Genomic DNA, 25,103 nt, shown 5'->3' with positions numbered 1-25,103 from the left:
GAAAGAAAGTGGATCTGTTTGCAGAGGCGCTATCACGTTTCATCAGGCCACCTGAGACTGCTTTTGAAAGCGTGTACTGTGAAATTCATAGCAGTAATTTAGACAAAATCCTCACTGTATATTAATGAAAGGCGGCCCCATGGCTCTGTTCCTATCCTCCCCATTCAGTGTAAACAAAACCACGAGACTCTCTCGGTTTTTGAGCCGGATCCAAGCAAAATCGGCAGGAAAGGAAAACACGGGGTGCTGGCACCGACTATTCAGACGTCTGCACCTGGAGATCTCAGATTTATTCAATGAAATCTGTGTTCCATCTTTTATATATACATATACACATACATAAATATAAAAAGGAACCTTAGGGGGACGTAGAGGGGGGAAAAATCCGTTCTGTTTGGGGCTTGGTTACCAATGCCTGTCAGATCTATACCTTAGCAATCATGGCTTTGCTAAAACCTACCTACGACGGTATCTCTCACCCGGCAAGCAGGAGCTGGACGAGATCCTACATAAATCCTACGCGTCTACTGTTAATCTTGAGATCACGCAAAGGCTGCGTAGCTGCGGCTGGGCTGGAGAGCTCTGGCTTTAACTGAGTTCACCTAAGTGCGTTCAGCCGGAGGAATTATTCATCGGGAGAGGGCAGCCCCGCTCACGTTTTAGTCGGAGCACACCGGTGGCTCCGCATCTACCTCCAGGGCCGCCGCTCGGCGGCGGGCGCCGCTGGAACTCGGGACTGCCGGCTGCAGGAGCAGGCTGGGGGCCGCGAGCGCAGGGAAGGCGCACCCACAGCTAGGGGTGCGGGGTGCACGCCCACGCACACTCATTAGGAACGATGTATTTATTGAATGTCCGAGTTGGGTTAGTTCATTGGAAATCCCCGAGGAGGGTTCAATTTGCCCTTGTTTTCGTTGCCACTTTCTCTTTTTTCTTGGTTCGCTGAGGTTCCTCTGTGCAGCGTTTCCGCTTGGCCGCGTCCCCCCACCCCCGCTTCTCCCGCCTACCCTGCGCGCGCCCCCTCCCGTCCCCCTTAACTCTTTCAGCCGGGCTGGGGCTGAGAAAGCGTTTGTCGCCGCCAACCCATCCACTACGCAAGCCCATCTGAGACAGAAGAGAAAGAAAAAGCACCAATGTGTCTAAGAATAGCGAGCAAGCAGAACACCACTAATAACCAGAGTGGAAAAAAAATACATATATATGCACACACACGCACAATGTAAGCGGTGGAGGGCGCGGCTAGTGGATCCTGGTTCTTTAGGCCGGCTCCTGCTGCAGTGGGAATTCCTAGAGCCTTTGGGGTGGAATACACTTACGCTGGATCTATAGGGAAAGGTCGACTGATTGCTTTTCAAATACATCGCTGGGCTCTGCTGACCGGCACCCTCCAAACACACAAGGACACGCACGCTACTTGCTAGAATCCCAGAGGAGGGGGGGGAGGGAAGAAGGGAGGGAGAGCAGAGAGGCAGAGAGGGGGTGGGGGAGCGAGCGAGCAGCGGCAGCGAGCGGTCCGTCTCGCACGCGCGGGCACCGCGCTGGTCCTGGGCTGCAGGTTTCCCAGATGATGGCATCCGAGAACTTAAACAAAGGGGGACGCCGCCGGCGCAAAGCGGCTGCGGAAAGTTGCGGTGGCGGATTTCCAAGGAGCGTGGCCACGACCCGAGCCCTTGGCGATGCGAGCTCTCCCTTTCCACCCCCGCCGAGACAGAAATGGGGGCCTGCTGGTGAAAGAAAAAGGAAACTTTGAAACCACTGGGGATACAGCTGCCTATAGGTATTAGCGTGAATGGTGCATTCTTGCCGCGCGCTTTACAAATCTGTGGCATGGGGGTGGGGAGCGGGGAGGGCGGCAACACAACGCAGTACTAGGTGAAGTGGGTAGGTTGGTATTTTTCATGGTTTTTTTTCCCCCTCTTCATATTCCTTCTAACTCCCCCCCTCCCCCCTTTCTCCATGCCTCCCTCCCTTTTCTCTCCCCTTTCATCCCCCTTCCCAGACCGGTTGCGAACCCACAGCGCCGCGGAGGGAACGCCTGCGCCTCGGCCGGACACTAAGAGTTAAGATGTGGCGGAGGGGGTGGCGGGGGAGGGGCGGAGAGGAGAAAGTGGCGAGGGGGAGGGAGGCGGGGGGGCGGGGGGGACGACAGATTTCCAGCTTCTACGACGCTCTGCCTAAATTAAAAAGCAACCAATCGGAACGGCCGGAAGGGGGGCCGCGCGTCCTGAGCCAGTCATTCCGGGCCTGCCAATCACCCAGCGGGTAGCCAATCAGCGGGGGCCCTGGTGCTCGACTTCCTTGTATTTGGGAAAGTGTGGTGGTGGGTGCGCGCTCGCGGCGGAGGGTAAACATTCGACAGTCCCTGCTCTGAGAGGGAGGGACAGAGAGCGAACTGTCAGATCCCTGCGAGAGCGGGCGGGCGAGCGAGGGAGAGGGAGTGAGAGAGAGAGAGAGAGGGAGGGAGAGGGAAAGTGAGAGAGGGAGAGAGAGCGCGAACGAGGGCGCAGAGCGAGCTCCCGCTGCAACTCCGCTCCGGCTCGGCCAGCGCCAGCGCCGTCGGTGCACTCTACGAGCCGTGCAACGTGCCCACTGGAGTTGGTTGTGTATCAAGGATCCCCTATATGCACACACACACCTCCACCTCCACCAATGCACTCTTCTTCCTCCTCCTCCTCCAGACAACTGCTGGGAAAAAAATAAAACACCAACCCCAACCGTCAGCAACAAGGTAACAGAGCCATTCGACCTCATTTTTCTCCTGTTCAATTTTTCCTTGTTATATTTGTTTCCTAATTTCTGCCCAAAAGGAAAGATGTCGCATCAGACTGTGACTGTTGCGAGGAGAATGAAAAAGGACTCTTGTTTCAGAGGCAACCAAGAGCTCCGGCAATAGCAACTTCAGAGAAATGCACCATCGCAAGAAGTTTTCCTAGGACAGAACAAAACTTGAAACGAAAGGACCAGAGGAGGAGAGCAGGAGCCAGCCTCTCCTCTCCGCACACGCGAGCAGCCAGCATCACCACGCCTTCAAGGACGGAAAAAAAGTTTTACTACTCTAAGGGAAAACGAGTGAAATGTGTTCCTGAGGAGGAGAGAAGAGAGCGGGCAAGGGAAGCAGCGGTCCGGTTGCTGGTCACCCACAATTTGGTTCAGGAAGAAAGGAACGGCTGCTTTCTTTGTTGTCTCCCGTGAAATCTTCACTTAGCAGGTGGACTGAGCCCCGCGCCCGGGCAGAGTCCGCGCTCGGCGGAGGACGGCAAGAGGAGCGGGAGCCGGCGCGCCCCGCCAAAGAGCCCGGAGCGCAGGCCCGCGCCCTGCCCGGTGAGCCCCGCTGGAGCGAGCGGAACGCGCCGGGGCTGGGGGGCGGCCACGACCCCCCCTGAAGGGGGCGGCCACGGAGCGCGCCCCGAGAAGCGAGCCCCCCTCCCTAGAGCGCTGCTCCTGCTGCTCCTGCTGCTGCTGCTGCTGCTGCTGACCAAGGCCGGCCGGCGACCCCCGCGCCCTGCCGAGCGGCCTTGCAGCTGCAGCCGGGGGCCGCGGCGGCGGCGGCGGCGGCGGCGGGGGCGGAGGCGGCGGAGGAGGAGGCGGCGGCGAAGGCGGCGGGGCCGGCCGGGGCCCGGGGCGGGGGCGGGGGAGGAGGGGGGGGAGGAGGCGGGAGGCGGGGGGGCGCGGCGGCGGCGGCGGCGGCGGCCGCGGCTGCTGCTGCTGCGGCGGCGGCGGTGGTGGCGGCGGTGGGGTGGCGGGAGCGGAGCGGCATGGCCACGGCGGCTTCTAACCCCTACCTGCCGGGGAACAGCCTGCTGGCGGCCGGCTCCATTGTACACTCGGACGCGGCGGGAGCCGGCGGCGGCGGGGGCGGCGGCGGCGGGGGCGGCGGCGGCGGCGCGGGCGGCGGCGGGGGCGGCATGCAGCCCGGCAGCGCCGCCGTGACCTCAGGCGCCTACCGAGGGGACCCGTCCTCCGTCAAGATGGTCCAGAGCGACTTCATGCAGGGGGCCATGGCCGCCAGCAACGGCGGCCATATGCTAAGCCACGCGCATCAGTGGGTCACGGCCCTACCCCACGCCGCCGCCGCCGCCGCCGCCGCTGCCGCCGCCGCCGTGGAGGCCAGCTCGCCGTGGTCCGGCAGCGCCGTGGGCATGGCCGGCAGCCCCCAGCAACCGCCGCAGCCGCCGCCGCCGCCGCCGCCGCAGGGCCCCGACGTGAAGGGCGGCTCCGGTCGCGACGACCTGCACGCGGGCACCGCGCTGCACCACCGCGGGCCGCCGCACCTCGGGCCCCCGCCGCCGCCCCCGCACCAGGGCCACCCGGGGGGCTGGGGGGCCGCCGCCGCCGCAGCCGCCGCAGCCGCCGCCGCCGCAGCCGCCGCACACCTCCCGTCCATGGCCGGGGGCCAGCAGCCGCCGCCGCAGAGTCTGCTCTACTCGCAGCCCGGGGGCTTCACGGTGAACGGCATGCTGAGCGCGCCCCCGGGCCCGGGCGGCGGCGGCGGCGGCGCGGGCGGCGGCGCCCAGAGCCTGGTGCACCCGGGGCTGGTGCGCGGGGACACGCCCGAGCTGGCCGAGCACCACCACCACCACCACCACCACGGGCACCCGCACCCGCCGCACCCGCACCACGCGCAGGGGCCTCCGCACCACGGCGGCGGCGGCGCGGGGCCCGGGCTCAACAGTCACGACCCGCACTCGGACGAGGACACACCGACGTCGGACGACCTGGAGCAGTTCGCCAAGCAGTTCAAGCAGCGGCGCATTAAACTCGGCTTCACGCAGGCCGACGTGGGGCTGGCTCTGGGCACGCTGTACGGCAACGTGTTCTCGCAAACCACCATCTGCCGCTTCGAGGCCCTGCAGCTGAGCTTCAAGAACATGTGCAAGCTCAAGCCGCTGCTGAACAAGTGGCTGGAGGAGGCGGACTCGAGCACTGGCAGCCCCACGAGCATCGACAAGATCGCGGCGCAGGGCCGCAAGCGCAAGAAGCGGACCTCCATAGAGGTGAGCGTCAAGGGCGCGCTCGAGAGCCACTTCCTCAAGTGCCCCAAGCCCTCCGCGCAGGAGATCACCAACCTGGCCGACAGCCTGCAGCTGGAGAAGGAGGTGGTGCGGGTCTGGTTCTGCAACCGGCGCCAAAAGGAGAAGCGCATGACACCGCCCGGGATCCAACAGCAGACGCCCGACGACGTCTACTCGCAGGTGGGCACCGTGAGCGCCGACACGCCGCCGCCGCACCACGGACTGCAGACGAGCGTGCAGTGAAGGCAAGGGGCGCAGCGCGAAGAGGGCCGCCGCCGCCGCCGCCGCCTCCGCAGCCGCTGTCAGCATCGCCGCCAACCGCCGCCGCCGCCGCCGCCGCCGCCGCCGCCGCCGCCGCGCCGACCCGCACCGGGGCCGCACCGGGCCCAGGCCAGTCCGCCGCCCTCCCCTCCGCCCAAAGACAAACATGCCCGCCCTTGGAGGAAAGAGAGAGAGAGAGAGAGAGAGAGAGAGAGAGAGACGGACCAAGACATTTCTGAAGTCCAAGGAAGGAGGGGCAAAACACAAAACAAAAGCGTAACAAATACCCAGACTGTTTTATATACGTATATATAACAAACAAAACCGGAAGAGAAAAAGGAGGCGATCATGAGATCTCGTTTATACTGTGGTGGTGTTTCCTTTTTGTTTTTCTGTTTTCTTTTTAAAGAAGGGTGAAGATGCCTAGCGCACCAAAACTGCACTCGTGAGGTTTTCCCCACCCTAGGAAGTCCTACATGGCAACAGTGGACAGCACCTAGCACCTGCCTCGTCCTCGCCTCTTAAAAAAAAAAAAAAAAAAAAAAAAAAAAAAAGCAGCTTCCCCCCCCCCCCCCCCCCCGCCCCCGCTCTCCTTTTCACTCCCCCCATCCAAAGGGCTGACTAAAGTGATCTACCGAAACTTTCTTTCCTGGGAGCGACGTGCAAGAAAGCAGAGGCACCCTGTTTTAGTTGGCCATGTTAAAGTCATTTGGGGACAAATGGACTATGAAATAGGAAGGAGAAAACAAAGAACAGTCTTCAGGAAAAAGAAAAAGAAAGCAAGCAAGAAAGAAAATATTCACAGCTTTTGAAATTAACAGACTGAATAGCAAAGCCAAAAGAAAAAGTCTTCTCAAAGTAACCTTGGAAATAAAGCATCACGAAAGAGCAGAGGGATGGGCGAGGGAGAAGGGGACGGCTACCCAGGAGTGGGGGAGGCCAGGCTGAGTCGGGCAGGGCGGGTGGACTGGGCTAGGAGCAAGGCCCCGCCACCAGCCCCGGCTTTAACGGCGGGCACTCGGGTGGATGAGGCCTAAAGATTCCACCGCGAATATTTTTTTTATTAATATTTTTATTTTTTATTTCTGGACTGACTCAGATAAAGAGATTTAGAAGGACTGAGCACCAGCCGCTGCACTCCTCTGGACTTCTCTCCTCAATCCGTTGCCAACTTTGATTGAATGGGTGCTGTGGATGTGATTATATAATACTGCCATTTCCAAGCAGTGTTTTTGGTAGGTTTTAATAAACAGACTTTTCAAAAGACGGCAATATAGAATTGTTAGATCCGTTGTTGATCTAAAAATATTTGCTTTATATTTTCATTAAATGACTTCTTTTAATATTTTATTCAGAATACTTATGAACTGCTGCAAAACGGTAATTTATTTTTCCCCAGATCTTGTATTACGTGTTTTTTTCAGACGAGCACAAATCAAAATGAAATGAAAATATGGACAGTTGCTAGGTAGTAAGGGTATCTTTTGATGTGATCATTTGATTGTAATTTAATTTGAGTAGTGATTCCGTAAGAGCTGATCGAGAAAATAAATTTGTTAGAATGAAATAGTCTGTGTCTGATGCATAAACACTATGTGGGAAGAAAAGAGTTCTTTAGGAAATATTTTTTTACTAATGCAAATCCTTAAGTGATAGCACTGAGGAAGTACAGCCTGCTCCACGAAATACGGAGTAAAGGACAGACGTGACAGAAACTGCTAGTACTTTAACATAGTTGTCACTCCTCGTTAATCCATAAATTTCACAACATTTTTCTCTCCCTTGGTTTTAGTGGGTGTTTTTAGTGTTTTTAGGTGAGATTGTCTAAATACTAGTTCTTTTCTCGGAGATACCTGTGTCCTTTATCATCTTGACCAGAAGACTGGACTACATCACCAGTAAAAATGTGCCAACTGGTTATTAATGGCTAATACATAGCTCCCCCCCACCCACCCACCCAAGTTCACCCTCTCTTTTCCCTCCCTTCCCCCCACCATATTGCTAGGTCTCTTTCCTCTTTTTCTGAAGGCTAATAGTTGTAAAGAATAGCTTACAAGTCTATAAGATATTTTTATATTAATCACTTCCCATTAATAACTATATGAAGTTCAGTTTAAATTATTAAGCTGTTTTGGGTTTTCTGTTTCTGTTTTAGTTGTTTTCCTTGTACTGAAAGAATGTAGTTCTAAAATCCTGATTAGGGTCCACACTGCATTACCCCCAGTGTGATTACCAGCTCAGACTTTCTATGTCCCTGTCTTTCCCCAGTATGATTCCATATCTACTTTACTGGTGCTGGGGGGTTGAGCTTTTTTTGATCACTCCTCAGATACACCATGCAGAGCGGTCACATTTATCAAGTCAATGTATCAATATTTACCATGTGGGAAAATGAAAGTGTAATGCCTCAGGTTGTGAGTCCTACCGATGCAAAAGGCTCTGCTCAGTTGAGTCCCATCGTATTGTACTTAAAAAAAGTATTTGGGAGTGACACAGCAATGATTTTATGGATTAATTTCCTCCTAATCTCATTTAGCTGTCACTCACTCTTTGCCTTCTCTCATCTTCCTCTCTCTTCCTCTGATATCGATGCAGGGGTTAAAAAACCCGGAAAACTGTGAGAGCAACAGGAACAGTTATTTCTTCCAGACAGACCCTGTGTCATTTTCATAAATCAAGCCCAGCCAGATGGCCGTGTATTGGGTTGCATTATTTTAAGCACCAAATCGTACTAAAAATCACAATCATTTTGATTTGTGAAATCTGAAAAAGGCCACATTTATTAAACAGAGAGAAGGAAAAAAATGAAAACAAGAAACCACAATTTACTTTCCTTTGCCTTCATGTCTCCTCCTTCTCTTGCTATTGTAATCTCTCTGCCCAGCAAATTTACAACCTGGAGGGGGGGTCGGGGGTGGGGACAAACTTTATCATTTTCTGAGGGTCTGCAGGGGCAAGCAAAACAGGCCTCATGAGAAAGCTGAGGATTGGGTGTGGTTGTTTTTATATGGTGAATACTACTGGCACGTGAGATGAAATCCTATTTTCCCTACAGGAATGGTAGTGGTTGATTAGACAGAGAATAGGTCTATTTAAAATTTTAGGAGGTATTTGCTTACTTGATTTGGCTGACAACAAAAGAACTAACATTAGATTTCACACTGTTTTCTATTAAAAAGCAACCTTTTTTGCTGATTACTTTGGAAGGAGCCCCAGATTTAAGGGTAGCAGAGTAACTTTTCATTGGCGAAGAAGAGAAAGCAAGCCCATTTTATTTCATCATTTTGCATTTTTTACAGTGAGCTCATGCTTGCACTCCATATTAAAAAAAAAAAAATCAACCCTTTGAATGTATTTACAAAATGAAATTCATGTTTGAAAAACAAAAGAGGGCAGCTATAACTGAGAGGTTTTGTGCTAAGGCTTATATTGTTACACATGTAAATAATGAAAATATTGTTATATATCACCAGATCTTTTTAATGAATTTGGTCATTGTGTTCCTTTGCAGCGCAAGTGTCTTGTGCTTCGTAAAGTGCCCATTTGTTTCCTCCATTTCAATCCACCCCCTCCTCCCCTTCCAACCCAAAGGAAAGTGACAAAGTTCTGTTCCATCAATCTGGCTAATCCTGAGCTAGGCCCATTTATAGTTTGCAGTGTCCTGTGGCTCCTGATCACTTGTCCAAGCCCCTGTCACCTCAACCACCCAACCATCTTCCCTTGCAAGTCTGGGCGATAAATCATTCAAGGTGTATTTAAAATAGTCACTTTACTGTTGTTGCTCTGCCTTTTTTTTTTTTCTTAAAGTACTTAGCCAAGGACTACTTCTTTGTTCCAAAATAGAACTGTTCATTATTGATCTTAGAGTTTCCCTCTGCTTCCCTGTAGCCTCCAGTGTTCGCTTATTACCATGCTCATAATCTGTTTTGTATGAATGGTTTTCAACATTCAGAGAATAATTGGTTCTAATATTAAATGCAGTATATACTATTGATAGTTTTATCGATAAGTGTAATATTTTAAATAATTTTAACAATTAAATTTGTTTTTTAAATTATATATTTGTAAAGTATTTATCCTGTTGGAAGCAACAATATATTGTTGTATTTATTCGTTTATTTTTGTAATAAATGATCAACCTCTTCAAGCTAAATCAAAAATGACACTTTTATATATTTATACAGAATGCTTTTTAGGATATGGGCATATTTGCACCAATTTGTATGTAAATAGAGCAAGAGCCATCAATAACTTGTAGCTTTCAGAACTAAATTGAAGGAAGAAACATTCTCTCCACATGGAGTTTAGTTTGCCCAAGTTCCAGGGTAATTAATCAAACTCTAAAATGGATGCAACAAGTATTGGCACTGGATGCAGACTTGAAATTAATTATTTAGGTGGTGGACCTGGTTTTTTTCAAGGCAGAAGGATAGAATCGAAAGAATTCTCTTCTTTCATGAAATGCACGTGGCTGACCGGACTGATTAGAACAGATGCTCTGTATTGGTGATAAAACCTAATACCTGGCTGTGCTCAGACATCTATGCTGGGGGGAAAGGTGGTGAGAGTTTTGAGTTAAGACTGCGAGGCTATCAGTGACTCAGAAGCAAGGTGATGTAGGAAGAAAGAGTTGTGTTATGTTTGTTTTTTAAAAATAGTTCTTCTTAAAATGGCTGTGGTAAGAACCTCTCCCTCCTAGTCCTGGTCAGACAGCATGAGCAGTCAGTACAGGTGTTGCTGTTGCTGATGTTGGTAAGAGCGATGCGCGTCAGAAGCGTGGGGGCCACCTCTCCAGCTCTCCGGTTCTGTAGGTCACTTGGTCACCTCTCAGTTCCTCAGGGCGACTGTTCGGAGGGCCTGAAGTTCACCCACGTGACCTCCCGGCTGCAGGAGCCCCACCGTGGGCTTGATCTTGATTTCAATAAGGAGATCAGAGGGCTCTGGGTTTGCCTGAACTTTCCAGTCTAGGAAAGGAAACAGTGCGGAGGCTGGAAGGCATGGGTGGGGGTGGGGGAGCGGAGATAGCAAGAGGGGTACTTGTGTAATCAGATTCTTTGATTTTGTTAGCCTGGCTCATGGCCTATTAATTAGATTACTCTCTCTCTCATTCTTGATTTCACATCCGTGTTTGTTCCTGTATCCTAAAATGTGGGCGCGAGCGTGGCGAGCAGGAGCCTATGATGTCACTGCCGGCCAGCGGCGGCCGCCTGGCCTTCTGGAGGGCTGTGGGCTGCGTTCTTTATGAGTCGGGTCTTCCTCAAGGAAGAGTTGGCTCTGGAAGTGACCTCAGAGGGGTCTGGGAAGAGGGCAACTGGCATTCTCGCGGCGGCACGATGTGTGCGCTAGTGAGTGTGTGTGTGTGTGTGTGTGTGTGTGTGTGTGTGTCCTGCGCGCCTGTGGGTGCGGGTGAGGGGAGGGGCTGCGGAAATTCGCGGCCTGGACTCCGAAGCCCTAGGGATGCAGATGGCTTGCTCAGGTGCAGGGCCTGCCTCAAGTGGAAATGGGGATCAGAGAAGCGGAGGAGGGTAGCGCCGGGGCAGAAGCCCGGTTTCTCTCTGGGACGCGGGGCAGGCGGGGCGCCGAGGTGGGGCGGTGGCGGTCGCGGTGGGGTGGCCCGATCCCTGCTTGGCCCGGCCCGGCCCGCGGCCCGGCCGTAACAGCTGCTGCCAGTCCCACAAGTTGTTTTCCTCGTGGCGACCATTCAGCAAAACGCACGATCCTTTCTCAAAGATTTAAATTTCGCGGATGAATTACCATACACCGGTTGCTTAGCAACTAAATTCAAGCAGGGCTAAGAATATGCAAGCTTTTTGTATTCTCATTAATAAAATGCCACTCTGACACAGCAACCCGACTTTGGATCACTGCAACTTCTGTAAAAGCCGTAGGAGAATACAAACCGATCCTGCCATTTAATTACAGATCAAAATGGCTTGAAACGCGATGTTTTGTTCATCTATCTTCCTAAAAACGATGTAAAAAATAACGGCTTTTCAAGAGCAGTAGTAAATTCTTTTTTTTTTTTTTAATGGAGTTGTCTATCGGGGTTACTGATAATTGTCAACTGAAACTTTTTTGAAACACAAGGTTGAAATATCTCCTTTCATCAACATCTCTGCTCTCCCCCTCAGTCCCCTGTCCTCTGATCCTTCGATCGTTCCCCAGCCTGATAATGACAATTATTATCATAATTCAGGAAATACCCAGGCCTTGGGAGCCCTGGGGACTAACGGGCAGTTGGTAGAGCAATCGACAAGGCCGGTGGCTGGAGAAAACCTAAGAAATTGCGGAGAGAGAGCGAAATGAAAACTTGCGAAAGTTTCCTTGGAAGGTGGGTCGGCTGGAGGTCGTAGAGGTACTGACGAGCACTTTTTGGGACGCCTAGGAGAATTAAAGGTAGAAATGCCTGTCGACCTCTGTTCCACGTTTGCGGATTTTCCGTGCTGGGGTCCAGCCTCCTCTCCCCGGAATTCGGTTGCAGCCTCCCCCTCCGCGGACCGCAGAGTTCAGAGGGGCTGAGTTCAGGGCCTGCTGACCCCGGCTCTCTCCGAGATCCACCTCCCCGCTGCCCCCAAGCCCTGGAGCCCTGGAGGAAAAGCAACCACGGAGTTGGACCCCCTGGGTCTTCAAAGACTCTGGCCCAGCCCAGGGCCCAGAGCCTGGGATTTACAGAAGGGGGGCACTCCGCGTCCATTCCCGAACGGTGCTGTGCCTGGAAGGGGGCGCGCTGGCTCAGAATAAGGGTCTAACGCTTGGCTACAGTTCGAATGTGGGGGGAGTAGGGGTCACAGAGGACTGGCCTCGCAGGCGGGTAGGTCGCATTGTTTGGGAACGCGCCTGGATCTAGGAAGCCGGGGCTGGGGAGGCGGCGGGGGTGGGGGGGGGGGGCAGGGCTGGAGGAGGCTGGTGGCTTTGTGAAGTTTCGGGCCTCCAGGCCCTGCGCGCCGCACTGGGGAGTGGAGTGCCTGGGTCACCCTGGGCACTCGGCCCGCGCCTAGGCGGAAACTCGAGCGCCCGGGGAACGCTGCATGTGCCCGGCCCCGTCACGGTCACCTCCCGAGCACAGTCCCCGGCTGGAGACTGCGGGCCCCGGGCCTGCGCGGCGCTACTACGCTGGCGGTGGGCGAGCGCGGGCCGCAGGGGAAGGCAGGGGTGCCGGGCGTCCGGTCGATGCCCAGTCTACCCGCCGAGACGATTGTGCGCCGGCTTCGCTTTGGAAGCTGCAAAAGGAGGCCGCGGTCCTCTTTAGAAAGACCCAGGGGCAAAAGTGAAACTCTCCAGACTGGTTCCAATAACATTCCCAGGGAGCCAACCCCCCTTGCTTACACTTTGGCAAACGTGAGAACTTTAGAGGTGGCTCTTCCCCAGGTCAGTATGGACGCTGAAGGATAACGACCCCCACACCTCGACTGACTCAGTTTTTACCCGATTTCTTTCTAGTGAGTTAAAAAAAAGAAAAAGTGGAAAGTAAACCATAAGTTGAAATATGTGCTCTGTTAAGTGCTCAGAGACATTAGAGTTCATTTTTCAGTAAAAGGTACATAATAAACAGGAAGCCATTTATTGACAAATACAATTGTCCCAGACAAGTCACATTCCATGTACGTAATTCATTAATGGAATTCGTTCCTTTTCCTCCCTTTGGAAAGAGAAATTTTAGCTTTTAAAAATAGCCAAGTCTTGGAGGAGGGGAGAGTGGTTAGTTACCTGTTCCTAGAAAAGGAAGCAGGGAAGTCTGGCCAATTCCTGGCTGTGGGGGGTGTTAAACAGTATAAAATAACAATTTTAAAGGTATGGGGAGCCTTTTTTTTTCCTTTGTCACTCTCCAGAAAATAAGTTTGTTGATCTGAGTTGCTGTCACCAGACTTGTCCAGTGGCAATGCGCTGGTAACATAATCCTAGTTGGCCTGTGTGCGCCCATACATGTGAACAAAACTAAAATTTAAATAACTTGAGCTGCCTGGGAATACACCAGAATTTTATCCGTAAAACTCACTTAGTTGCCATAGTTTTAGAAATGTCTGTGGAAATGTGCCTGCCGTTCTCTCTCCTTGAGAGACGTGATCCTGGGGAGATGCTCCCACACAACATCTTAGTCACCAGTGTAAGCCAGAATCACTTACCTGGAGAACCTGGGTTTGGTCTTTTCTAATTTGAGAAGCAAATTAGTGAATCCCCTTTCCCTGCAAGCTGGGAGAGGGACCTTGTCCAGGAGAGAACCATCTGGAATGGGCGGAAGGCAGAATCAAGTGTGGGTCTCTGGGTGACCCGGGGAGTAGCAAGTAAACATCAAAAGCACAGGGCACGCTGAGGTGTATCTGGGGCTTTGTGACATCCCAATACAAGGCATGGTTACAAAGAACAAAAAAGAATGATAAACTGTTCCTGTTTCATTGTTGTAGCTACAAAATAACAGGACGGACACTGAGAGGAAAGCAAAAACATCTTTTAATATGAAAACAAAAACAAAAGGACAAGGGATGTTCTGATGAAGAGCTGCCTGGGAGATTGCACATTAGTTGTGTCCTCCAGGACTGCCTCTCGGCAGAAGGCAAGCCCATTTAGTCGGCTGGAACATTGCACACTGAAATAGAATAGATATTCATTTCAAAGAGCTCGCTTTGTGCCAGCACTGAAATACAAGGTGCCCGAACCAGCTACCCTCACTCCACCCAGGTTCAGACGGGGCAACCTCCAGGTCTGAGTTGGGACCAGACAGGTTTGTGCTCCTCCCCCACCCTGTAAGAATCTGGGAGGGAGAGTCGTTTTCATTTGCACCTCCAAGGTTGGAAACTCTCCAGCAGAGTTTTTAAAAATAAACAAGTCTAATCAGAAAGTGTAGTGCCCAGAAACTAACAAAATGAAAATAAATGTCTTGGTAGCTTGGTCTGGACAATCTGTAGGTTACAATGCGGAAAAACCCCTTAGTGAGCACAATGACGTCTACAGTATCTTTGATTAACTTTGGGGAGGGGTGGGGGACAAAGCTTTCAAACTTCCTCAGGTGGTCCTACCGATTATACTTTGTGCTCCTTGAAGATTTCATCCAGGGCTTTAAAAATGTTTCAGACCTGAAGAATGTCTTTAATTCTTCTGAGAACTATTTAATAGTTGTCCTGGATGTTTTCAACAAGACAGGGATGCCAAGTAAGTGGTCTGGGGTCCAGTGAAGTCCACGGGGTGGTAATGGTGGATACTCAAAGGTACTGAGCAACCTGCCCCTGTAATGGGCTTTCTGCTTTTCAATGAGGAGGGGCCGAGGAGGTCAACACTATTTATATATGTACCTGATCCCACTGGCTTTCCTCTATTTATCAAAGAGGAAGACCTACAAGGGAGGGGGTGAAAGGGAGGGGAGAGACCAAAAGACAGATCAGTTACTTCCCCACTTTGTTCCTGGGCCTTGAACTGGGCTTCAAGGAGGGGAATAAAAGTCTCCAGGGAATGAACCCCCCCCCCACACACACCTCTATTAGCCTCACCCTGACACTCTCACCCCCACCCCAAGGCCAGAAAACCCTGTGCCGGCTGATTTGCGGCAAAATGGTAACTTGAGGAACCCTGTGTGAATGTGTTACATAACATAGGGAGAGGTGCTTACGCTTGATTTTTCTCCCAGTGGCTATGAGCAGGCAGAAAGGCCTAGAAAGGAGGAATGAAGACAAATTAAATAGGAAATCTATGGGGAAATGCATAGCCCTATACAACGAAGCATGTAAGTTTACCTGCACCTCTTGTGTGCCAGAGTATCCTTTAAATACCCTACCTAGAGGTGTGCTTTGACCAAAGAGGAGGCATGTCTAATTTGGGGTTTGGGGGAAGGACAATTATACCCAAGGAGGCTGGGATCCTGTGGCCCTGGAGCCAGTAGAAGCCAAGTTAGTTCCAAGCTCTGTGTTATCCCCACCTGCTCTTTCTGATGGAATCCTCACGTCCTTACTCTGGGAGGGCAGGTGACCCCTTCCCCGTGCACCCTGCTGTGCCCACCCCAGTCACCCCGGCCTGTGGCAGGTGAGCTACTCATTCGCCAGCAGCAGGAGCCCACCGCTGCAGCAGTCCGAGGTCACATTCAGAAAGCTTGTCCTTCCCCGGAGAGCCTCCCCCAAAGGCGAAGGGCGGTGCGAACCGAGTTCCTCTGCCCCAAGCGCGAAGGGGAAATCCTAACCAAGGGACAAGCATTATGCAGGAGAGGATCTGCAGCGGGCAGTTGATCTGGGCAGATCCCCAGCGCCAGGCCCTCTCCGCAGAGGGACGGGGCTGGGGGGAGGGGACGGGGGGGGGGGGAGCGTGCTGTGGTGGTGGCGGGCGGTCCCGGGGAGAGGGAGCAGCCGAAGGCGCGCAAGCTGACAAAGCTGTAACAAAGGATTCAAGCAAAAGTAGTACCAAGGATCTTTAAATTATCACACACCTTACAGGCGTGTCCCCAGCTCCCGGGACATAGAGTCCGTTGATTGTTCCCCCGGGCTCCGCAGACGTGCCCCGGCTGTCAATGGTGCAAGGCTGGCTGCCCGGCTTCACGGCCTCGGCCCCTGCGCTCCCGCAGGCCCGCCGCGGGCATGGGTGGGTGGCGGCGCCTGGGTCCGCCGGGCCTTGTCGGTGGCTGTTCCTCCGGTGGCGCAGTGAGGCCGCGGTCTTGCTGGGCAACATCCCTGGCCCTTGGTTGCTCCCCCCCCCCCTCGCCCCCACCCCTCCGCGAAGGTCATGGGCTGCGATCAGGCCTGGCAGTGGAGGCCCAGAAGCAGTCCACACGCCTCCCTGCTGGACAAGAAGAACGCTGGAGAAAAGGGGAGCTCCTGGGTTTGGCGGATGTCTGAGTCACCATGGCCTTTGCAAGGAGAGCAAGCAGGACAACATAGAAAAGACGTCCCCAGGACGTGCTTTTGAGGCTTTCAAGGAGGCTAAGCTTGGGCACTCGAGTCCTCCCCCCACCCTCGCTGAGGCTCCCAGAGCCCCCCATACCCTCTGGCCCTTCTGTCACCGCTGCCCCCAGGCCTACCATCACCACCAAACCTTGGCAGTGACCCGGCGCCCCTGCTCTGGGTAGGTATTGGTGGATAGGAGTTGAAGCCCCAGCACCCGGTTCCGGGAAAGTTGAGACCAAAGCGGTAGGGGAGTGATTGTGAGTGGTGAGGCAGAACAGCGTAAAGACCCCAAACTTCCCCCTAGTGCCCCCACTGGGTTCCCGAGGCTCCCCCTTGCAGCTGCCGGGGCCTTTGAGAGTTGATGAGAAAGGCATTTTTTTTCTGGGAACTCTGGGTCCCAGGAGGGCAGCTGGGCGAGCGGGAGAAAAGGAAGAAGCCCTCACGCTCTGAGGTCAGGAGGACGAGTAGGGAGAAGAACCCATCAGGACTCGGTGCCCCTCCACTGGCGACAAAGGAGGTGATGAGAACAAAACTGGGGAAGAAGGGTAGAAGTGGGTATAAACTGTGTTCAGTGACCATCCCTCTCCTTCATGGTGTCCTCTTTCTTTAATTCAACCCAGAGGGGGCCCCTCGGAAGAGCTGCAGACTGTGGGGCTTCCAGCCGCCTGCGCCCACCCAGCAGGGCCTCACAGCCCCCTCCCCCGGGGGGCAGCCCAGAGTGGAAGGTCTGCCAAAGTTGGCTCAACCCTCAGGCCAGGCCTCCAGAGGCTTCTGCCCTCCGACCTCCCCCCCAACCCTGGCTGGCCTGAGCTGGGCTGGGCTGGGGCTCCGACCTCACCAATGGCCTCCGGAGTGGGGCCGGCTAGGAAATTCCAGCCAGGCAGCCCAGCATGGCAGAGAGAACTGGAGGGAGGGAATGACACTACCCCTGGCTCCGTACAAGTGCAAATGAGATGCATTCTGGCTGATCAGTCCACTGTATTTTATGCAACTTAATGTCGATGTCTTGTCAACTCTTCCCATCGGGAAGAATAACAGAAAATTTTAACGAGAATTTGTGTGTGTCTGTGGTTTCCGACTACAGTTCCAGGCAGGGAGATGGGGTGAGGCTGGAGACAGGGAGGTTTGCTGACATGAGCAGCGTTGTATAAACCCCCCTAAAATGCAACCTTAGGCCACAAAGAAGGAAACAAGAGGCAGGATGGGTTAAGGTTGCTGACAAGAGACCCTGATGCAACTAGTTGGATCTCTGGCTGGGGAAAGTTTAAAGCAGTGACATTTCTTTTCAAGGAGCAAAATGTATTTGTATTTACTTGGGTGCAGGGGACAGATCAAACTCCTCCTCCCAGCTTACCTGACATCTTGAATGTCTAAGGGCCACTTAGGGGGAGTCTCAGGAGTCCACCAGGAGAGAAAAGGGCCGTGGAGGCCCTCTCTGGATGACAGCGTTCGCTGCCCTCTTTCTGTGTCAGTTTCAAAGCAAGTTGTAAGTTGAGGAAACTTGCCTCCACCTCTGACCAGACTCGCCCACCAGGTTTCCTGAGAAAGCAAGTCCCGTCAGACCTAGATGATCGACGCCTCCTGTAAAGGGAGAGAACGGCAGGGCAGGGCGAGTCCCAGAGACCAAAGGAGCCTCCAGTGTCCTGCCCCAGAGCCACCTCATGTGGTTCACATGGGCGCTTTGGGAGAGCTCTCGTCTTTTTCTTTCTTTCTGTTCTTTCTTTCTTTCTTCCTTTATTTCTTTCTCTTTTTTCTTTCTTTTTTTCCTTCTTTCTCTTTCTTTTCTTTCTTTCTCTTTCTTTTTCTTTCTCTTTCTTTTTCTCTTTCTTTCTTTCTTTCTTTCTTTCCTTGTTTCTTTCTTTTCTTCCCTCCTCCCCCCCACCCCCCCAGCACAGAGCCCTAGAAGTCCTGATAGTACAGCCAGAGAGGACTGGAGGGCCAGCTCCACCCTCCTCCTCCGCCCCTCCTCATAGGTATTGTTGTCTCAGGCTTGTCTGCAGCTGACCCAAGGCAGGGGAACAATGGGTTTTCTAAGCCCTGTTCCCAAGCCCTGCCCCTCTCCCCCCTGCCAGGCTCAGTGGTAGGCAGGGCACAAATGGCTGAGAGTAAGGGGAGCTTCGTGCCAGCTCTTGCCCCCTCTTTCATGATGTTCTCAGGGTCAGCAGGGAATTTGTTGTTGACATATGAAGCTGTCCTGTGAAGATCTGCCTCTGGGGTCGGTCGGCTGCCCACTCAAGGAAGCTATGGTAGTTTTACTCTCAGGACCCAGGGTATTATGTAGGTTGCTAACAGTCAGGTCCAGGAAGGAGAGACAGGCACCCTGGAAGCCAGTGAAGGGAGACTACCCCAGGCCCATTTCATTCAGGTGAGGTTGTTGGACCCTCCGGGTGGCCAAGATGATTCCACGCTATCCTGTTACCTGTGGAGGACTCCTTTCTCTGCAGTATTCCTTGGCTGAGGTGTGAGATGCCCTCACTGCTGGGCAATTAACTCGAACAAAATAGAACGGGGAGGGGGTGATCATGTGCTTCCCGTCAAGACAAGGGGCCACCCAGCACTCTGAAACTATCCAAACTTTTACGCTGCTTAGCAGAGGAGTCTGCTGGTCGCCAGCAGCTCAGGTTTCTGCCGTGCAGCATGGGCATTTCCATGCCCGCCTGGTAAATACATCAGAACCAGATGTATGCTGCTGCTCTGGGCTTCCACCCAGGGGCCAGGGTGCTGGGGACATGTCCCAAACAAGACAGACTTGAAATTCATTGCCCCCTACTCACCCAGCGGCCTGAGAGGCCACTAGAAAGGGCTGGACTCCAGGGCAATGAGCGGAGGTGACCTACAGCAAAATGAGCTGCTAGCTCCTCTCCAACGGTTTGGCCGCCTTTCTCCCCCTGCTGCATGGTGGCTGACCAGAGCCCCTGCAAGTTGCCCTGTCCCTCTCTTCTTGCTATGGGATCCCAACAGGCAGCTGGTTCCCTTGTGCCCTCCCAGGTCAGTTCTTTCCATCTGGGATCACAAGGGTGTCCACAAAGAGGCAGGGAGGAGCGAGAAACCATCTTCACTAATAAACAACAGTAGCCTGTACCCCAACAGACCCTTCTCGCTACCCTTTACTTCGCTAGCAGTCGCTCAGCTTTTGACAGGCCGAAACCATTTCAACCCACGAGCAAAAAGAACAATTTTAAAGGTAGGCCACGTTCCTCATTTCTCCTTGGCTCCCCAAGTTCACCATCGCTCACTTCCTCACCTCCCAGCCATCTGGATATCCATTACCCCATCCGAAGGTCTCAAACACTTGTTCCTTAAAATCTTCTGGGGCTTGAGCATTTCCCCAGTCACTGGTGAGGGAACACACCCTCCCCACTCCAGGGCCGCATCCAAGCCTGGTAACTCATCGCATAACTCGATGCCCCCCAGAAACACAGATTCCCTCATTTATCAGGAGTAGCAATAAACTTTACTGAAAGAGAGAAATTCAGCATTGACTGTGCATGGGATACCTACTGGTGGACTCTTTGAAAACATCCTCTCTAGCTTCTGACCTCCTCCGTTGGGGTGGAGTGCTGTAAACATCTTAGGTAGCAGAATTTGGAAACAGCTTGATCACCGCCAGCAGCTTTGGGGTCCTTCACTCCAACCATTAGTAATAAAGTCATTAATAGTCATAATGGGCATTTAATTGCTTGATCTGATTGGTGCTTTCTTCCCGACCCCATTTAGTTTCTTGGGGGAAGTACAAGGGGTCCAGAACCAGTAAAGGGAAGCCATTTGCAGGCCACTTTCTCAAGCAGAAGGGAAAGTACTTTTGTTATATTTGCAGACATGTGTCTCACACATTTTTTCCCCCTGCTTTTTGTAAACTATCTAAGAATAAACATTACAGATCTGGGTTTTAATTTCTCCAGATGGGATCATAAAGTACCTAGGAGATTATATATATATATATATATATATATATATATATATATATATATGTAATAGAATTGAGGACACATGGCTGCTGTTCACACTGAAAGCCGAAAAGAGGCTCAAGGCGAAAGGAGGAACAATTGAACCGTCCGTGGGACCGAGTGTGTGAGCAAGTTCGCTTTATTCCTTCTCAGGAAGAGGGTCTGCGGCGGCGAGGGAAAGTTTCCCCGGGTGTTTGAAGAGGCACTTGGCAAGGCTGGCCGGACCTTCCCACCAGCCAGGCGGCTGGGCTGGGGGCTTCGCGACCCCTCCTCCCAAATCACGCCCCCCCCCCTCCTCTGTGCTCGGGCTCTTCGTTTCATCCCGGCTGTCCTCTTAGGAACCCCACCAGAGAACTTCCTCCGAGGGTCCAGGCTGCGCTCCCTCTGCCCTACCCCTGCCTCTCCTGCCCGCTCCCCCCGCGCCCCGGACTCACCCCGAGCGGTCCTTCCACTCCGCACAACAGACAGGAAACCGGCCTCAGTCGGGGCAACATCTGAAACCACATTTTATCAATACCATCAAAGACCAGCGCACACACGTAGGGCTCTGAGCTCCGGAGCCCGCTTCTTGCCGAAAACCGGGTATAGGGGGAGGGCGGTTAGGGCGAGAAATCCTCCCTCCAACCGCGATTTCAGCTTTCTTATGGAAATGAACGCGACGGGCCGCTCACCCCGCGCCCGGCTCAGGATCCCCAGCCCTTTGCTCCCGTTAGCCCCCGCCCTTCCAGCCCCGGGTTCTCGCCGGGACCGGCGTGTGTGGACGCGCTCGCCGTGCGCCCCGGCCGCGGCGCGCGCGGGGACCCGGGCCGGTGGGCTCCCCTCCGCCCGGCTGGCCGCCGCCGGCGTTACATATTCAGAGATAGCTACTTTCTTAAAGGAGAACCGACCGCGCGGCAAAGTTCAGAGCCGAGGGGAGGCACAAAGGAAGGTGTCGGCTCCCGTGTGTTCTCGAGGTTGGGGCGACGCATCCCCTCTCCGCCGCAGTGCCCACTCAGACTGCATTAAGGAGAGGATCGGGGGCCCGGAGCGCCTCTGGTCGAGCCACTCTTCTTGGAGGGCGTGGAAGGAGAGAGTCACTTGGTGTGTGGGGACAAAGCTCCCACCTGGATCCCTAATGGGTTATTTTAAAATTAGCGATCGCAGCTTACGCCCTAGGGTACCCAGGGGCTTATTTCAAGAGGAGGCTGTTAGATGGCACCGCTCGGCTCAAGGGCAGCAAGAAAGTTTGCCCTTGGTTGTTGGAGACGCACGCACGCACGAAGTTTATTAAACCTTGCACCGAACAGTTCCCTTTGAACGGTTAAAACAACAAAACCACCACCTGCCCCCTTCTTTTAAAAAGAGAGCTGGGGCAGTAAGTCGGGACAGAGGAAGGGGTTGTAATGAGCGCGTCACGACACGCTGGTGTCTGTGCCCCACTTCGCGGCGCGGCCCCGGCCCCTCTCCCCCTCCCCGCGCACCCGGCACCCGCGTCCCGGGGCCGCGGGCGCCGGCTTCTCCAGGCCGCGGCCGGGCGCCCGTCTGCTCCCGGGAAGCGCCGCCAGGGCCCCAGCAGCGAACCCGAGTGTTTCCCACTTGGGCAAGGAAATGGCGAAAGTTCTCGGCCGGCCCTGCGGAGGGGCCTCCTAGAAGCGCGCTCCGCCCGGGGCCCGGCTGACCCGCGACGCGGGGCCCCGCGTGGTGCCGGGGCGACGCCCGCGCCTGTGCCCGGCCTCGCGCGCGCCCTCCCCATCACTCACACTCACACCCCGCGGTGCTTTTTGTTCCGGGCCAGGCTCACTTTCACAAGTGGTTAGAAAAGTCTTGAGCGCCATCTAACGGGAGCAGCAAAAAGTTGGCGCTGGGTGGAGGTTAGGACCCAAGAGGCGCAGGGGCCTGGCCTGGAGGGTTCTCTCCCCCCACCCTCCTCGCACTCCGGGACTAGACACCACTCCCACCCCCGCCACACACGTACACACATGCTCCGGAATCCGGAGCCCCCCTCTGAAGCCCACTTTCTGAGGGAAGCGATACCCGTTTGGCCTGCCTGCCCGCCAGGGGCTGTCCCCTACGCCCCTGTCCTCTCTTCCCTTCCCTTCCACGGTCCCCCAGGCCACCAAAGAAGTCGGATCGCCTTGCACCTGAGGTGATAGGGCCCTGGTGTCCTTCAAGTTCTCTCTTTTTCCTTTTGGGCTCTGAAGGAAAGTCCCAAGTAGCCCTAGGAGGGCACACCTGTCTTCCAAAAGAACAGCCACATAATGAAGAGGTCTGCAGCCAAAGAAGCTTCCAGAGGGTTGAGGAAAGGATGTGAAAGAGGATAACGGTAATGAAACAAAAAGGAAGTGCTCAACGGAGGGCAGTTTGGTCCGGGATGGCCTCAGGAGAGATTTAATGTCCCCAGGGAGGAAAGAGAATGGATTCTGAGGAGCTGTCCTGGAAAGTGGGAGAAATCTGACCAGTGGTGAAGCCCAGGAAGGGAGGGTCTCCAAAGAGGGCAAAAAAGGAGAGTGGAAGAGAGGGACCCACCTACCCAGGAGGTGGGTGGCAATTTGAGGAGGTCTAAGCCCCTCCTGAAGGTTCCAAGCCACTGTGAGGAACTTGGTCACCTGAGATAAAAACAGGGGGCACTCACTCTTATCAGGTCAGGACATCTGCAGAGGCTGATATCTGTGACCAGCTATGAAACAAAGACGACAAGGAGGAGGGGTGGCAGGCCCGAATCACCCTCTCCTGATATCCCACAGCTGCCGAATGCCCTGCAATTTAACCGTGGAGGTGACTTACCTCTAGTGCCTCCAAGCAAAGGGCCAGAGGCAGGGAAGGCCTGAGAACAGCCTTGGATAGGATCGTTGAACTTGGCGATGTGATGAGAGGTGGTCCTGGAGTCCAGATTCCAGGGGGAAGGAATGGATCTCATCGACAGCCCTCTGCCCTGCCTTCCTGGGTTTAGAGAATGGGGATTAGAAAGCCCCGGTCCTCCCTCAAGGATGTTATGAGGGTGGAACGTGATGTCAGACATACAAATATTTTCTCTTGTGATAAAATACACACAAATTGATCACGTTAACCATTTTTAGGGGTATTAGTTCAGTGGCATTAAGGACATTCCCATTATTGTACAGTCGTCACCACCTTCCGTGTCCAGAACTTTTTCATCTTTCTGAACTGAAACTCTGTCCCCATCAAACACGAACTCCCCATCCCCCCCCCCCCACTCCACCCAGGAGCTGGGGGAACCATTCTACTTTCTGTCCCTATGGGTTTGACCCCTCCAGTTACCTTACGTAAATCATACAGTATGTGTCCTTTTGTGACTGGCTTATTTCACTCAACTTACTGTCCTCAGGGTTCATCCATGTTGTAGCACGTGCTAGAATTTCCTTCCTTTTCAAGATGGAGTAACATCCTTGGTATGGATAGACCACATTTTGTTTATTTCATTCTTCCATCAGTGGACACTTGAGTTGTGTCCACGTTTTGCCTACCGTGAATCATGCTATGAACATGGGTGTACATGTAGATCTCACGTTCGATTCTTTGGGGGTCTATACCTAGAAGTGGGATTGCTGGATCCTATGGTAATTCTAAGGAGACCAGAGATTCACCTTCTCTTAAGTAGAAAGGAGAGAGAGAGAGAGAGAGAGAGAGAGAGAGAGAGAGAAATGGTGCTTGTCTTTCTCCTGGACTCTTTGATTTCTTCCAACTGAAAGAGATGCTAGGGTCCCAGACATCAGCCATGTGGACTGGTGGAAATCTTTGAAATCCTTTCTCCTTGGGGGGGGGGGTGGCGGGGGGGAGGGGGAAGCAAGTGTGCAAGTGGTGGGGGGGGGGGTTGGGCAGCTGCCCTTCTGCTCCCAGAATTCCCTTTTTGGGAGCTCTCTCTCTCTTACAGAGCATCCCTCCACTTCCTTCCACGGCCTGATCTGCCGGTGATCTCATGCCAACCTTATTTAGTACGTATGTGTAGTGTATTTACAGAATGCTCTAGTATCCTTCTTTTTTTTTTTTATATAGTAGTGCCCAAGGAAACAGATTCATGTTTTCTTTTTGTTTTTTTCTTAGTAAACTCTGCCCCCAACATGGGGCTCAAACTCACCACCCCTAGATGGAGAGTCATATGCTCTACCGACCGAGCCAGCCAGGGGCCCCCAGGTTAGTGTTTTTATTCCCCGCATTTAAAGTGGAAATATCTAGAGCGGGCACAAGATACTGCGTGAAGACTGCGGTGGCTGGGTCGTGGCCGAGGCTTCTAGCCTGAGCTTGACTTGGCCCACTGAAGCACACTGTTCCTTCCATCTGACAGGAGGGCTGGCACAGGACAGAGACGAGAGAAACCAGAGCAGCAAGCCTTGGCAGAGACCTCGGTCTCCCTTCTGCCACCAGGCCAACTTTGCCACTTGCTGAACAGCCCCAGCTCTCCGGTGCTGCTGCTCTCCGGGGTTCAGGGAGTGCAGGGAGGGGGCTGGGCAGCCCCTTGGGGAAGGGTGCTGCGGGAGGCAGTTCCCAGCACCTCACCTCCAGGAGGCGAGGATTCGTCTGGCCCTCCCCTTTAATTGCTGCGTCTGCTCCCCAGAGAGAAGGATGTGCTGCACATCAAGAGCTCGGTAACTTAAGACAAAAGAAGAAAAAAATCACTACTGTGACACACGCAGGCACACACAATCATTTCCTCTCCCCTTGTTAAAGCCACTTCCATGTGAAAGCGAAGAGACAGAAGGATTACGTCCTGGGGGCGCTGGGACCAGGAGACCCCTCAGCATTCTGAAAGGGCTTTGTAGTGTTTGGATCCAAGCCATTTGTTTCTAGAGAGAATCGCATTGGGTACGAGCTTGCTTTTTCCATTTGCAATGGCTTATTAAGTATAAGCATCTCTCTTCTCTCTGTTTACTGAGTGATTAGCTCTCCCTCCAACTGACCCTGCCAGGGGAGATAGCCAAAGTATATCCTTAACACACAGTTACCCTGCAAAATGTCCTTCCCATAAAGCCAGAGACCACAGACAGGACCCCCTGGTTCATTGTGGTGTCTTCTTTTTATAGTCGGCA

General features: G+C 53.5%; 1 protein-coding gene across 3 annotated transcripts; it reads left to right on the top strand.

Annotated features, from left to right (window-relative positions):
* Positions 1-1,484: 1,484 nt before the first annotated feature.
* Positions 1,485-5,356, top strand: POU3F3 (POU class 3 homeobox 3). 3 transcript variants are annotated; one of them, XM_053890501.1, is made up of 3 exons: positions 1,485-1,774; positions 1,997-2,056; positions 2,805-5,356. In XM_053890501.1, the coding sequence occupies exon 3, from the start codon at positions 3,753-3,755 to the stop codon at positions 5,250-5,252; it is 1,500 nt and encodes a 499-aa protein (XP_053746476.1). In that variant the 5' UTR covers positions 1,485-1,774; positions 1,997-2,056; positions 2,805-3,752; the 3' UTR covers positions 5,253-5,356. The 3 variants fall into 3 exon arrangements, with proteins under 3 accessions (XP_053746476.1, XP_053746478.1, XP_053746477.1); XM_053890503.1 differs by lacking the exons at positions 1,485-1,774; positions 1,997-2,056 and adding an exon at positions 2,138-2,725 and having other exon boundaries at positions 2,866-5,356; XM_053890502.1 differs by lacking the exons at positions 1,485-1,774; positions 1,997-2,056 and adding an exon at positions 2,138-2,725.
* Positions 5,357-25,103: the final 19,747 nt, after the last annotated feature.

Source organism: Panthera pardus, unplaced genomic scaffold, assembly GCF_024362965.1.
Source record: "Panthera pardus isolate Hobbes unplaced genomic scaffold, ASM2436296v1 HiC_scaffold_25, whole genome shotgun sequence".
Lineage (NCBI taxonomy): Eukaryota > Metazoa > Chordata > Mammalia > Carnivora > Felidae > Panthera > Panthera pardus.
Note: the sequence above shows the minus strand (reverse complement) of the source record. Positions and strands in the feature narration are given on the sequence as shown.

Excerpts from the sequence above, each read along its gene's own strand:
- POU3F3 (XM_053890501.1), top strand. The coding sequence starts at position 3,753 with ATGGCCACGGCGGCTTCTAACCCCTACCTGCCGGGGAACAGCCTGCTG.